Consider the following 1,073-nt stretch of genomic DNA (forward strand, 5'->3'; position numbering starts at 1 on the left):
TTCTGTTTACTTCTTACTATTATGGCCACAAACAGATGATCATTTTTACTGGTGGAAATTTCTGAGGGAAGGGGAGCAGTGAAGCAAAGCCCCCAGCCCCTTCCTCAAGCCAGGAAGTGTCTGGTTTGGGAAAAAAGACAGGGAACAACAAAGCAAATAACAATGAGGATGATAGCCTGTGGAGCAGGTAGGGAGCAGTGAGCAGCTGCTACTCTGCTCTGCTCCCAGTCTCAGGAAGCAGAACGGTGGGAACAGCAGGACCACCTCTGTCTCACTTCTCACTTTGCATCCTCTGGAGCAAAAAGCAGGTTGGGAGCAGCTAGTGGTTGCTCCTCCACTTCCTGTCTATGGGAGAAGCAGGAATACTGCCCTATGCCTTCTCCAGACAGGCTCCCATGCCTTCTGAAGACTGGGGTCACCCCTTTCTCCAGCAGCTCCACTCCTGGTCCCTAGGAGGAATTAGGCAAGGGGCAAGTGTACAGACATTCATTCTACTGGAAGAACCTCTCATGGGATTGTTTTTTATCTTGTTGTAGTCAGGTTATTTTTCTCCTGGAACTATCATTTTTGCTCTGAAAGAAAAAGCTGGAATGTTTGTATGCTTCTGATTTCTAATAGAAGAGTAACAATTCTTCCAGTAGAAACAGGACATCTGTATATGGCCTATAACGGGCTACCATGAAACAAGTTCTGATAGGGTTTCCTACAGGTGTTTCATCTGACTCCTATGCAAAACCTATATATTCCTTTCCTTTCTCATGTGTTTTTTGGTGATGTGGAATAACGTGTGAATGGAATCTAGGTGCAAAGCAGCAATCTGTAAGAAGCAGGGCAAAACCAGAGCACATGGCATACCTGCCAGCTAACATTCTTGCCTTAAGGATGCAATAGTTTTTTGTGTTATTCTGATAGATTTTGAACCACTCAACATTTTAGACAGAATTAATCATACTTACAGATTCATCTGAATCCTGTGCTTCAGATAGCTGGACAATTGGCTTCTTAGGAACTACTAGAAAGTGTACTGGAGCTTGGGGCGAAATATCATGAAATGCAATGCACTAGAGAGGGAC

General features: G+C 44.4%; 1 protein-coding gene across 1 annotated transcript in view; it reads right to left on the bottom strand.

The window, feature by feature from the left end:
* The window catches only part of HINT1 (histidine triad nucleotide binding protein 1), a 13,910-nt gene that overhangs the window by 7,430 nt on the left and 5,407 nt on the right, over nucleotides 1-1,073 (bottom strand). The window contains exon 2 of the mRNA XM_019517290.1: nucleotides 957-1,061. Within this exon, the coding sequence (XP_019372835.1) occupies nucleotides 957-1,061 (105 nt within the window). The remainder of the gene's footprint in view (nucleotides 1-956; nucleotides 1,062-1,073) is intronic.

Source organism: Gavialis gangeticus, unplaced genomic scaffold (assembly GCF_001723915.1).
Source record: "Gavialis gangeticus isolate Ggan-Ray unplaced genomic scaffold, GavGan_comp1, whole genome shotgun sequence".
In the NCBI taxonomy this organism is placed as follows: Eukaryota; Metazoa; Chordata; order Crocodylia; family Gavialidae; genus Gavialis; species Gavialis gangeticus.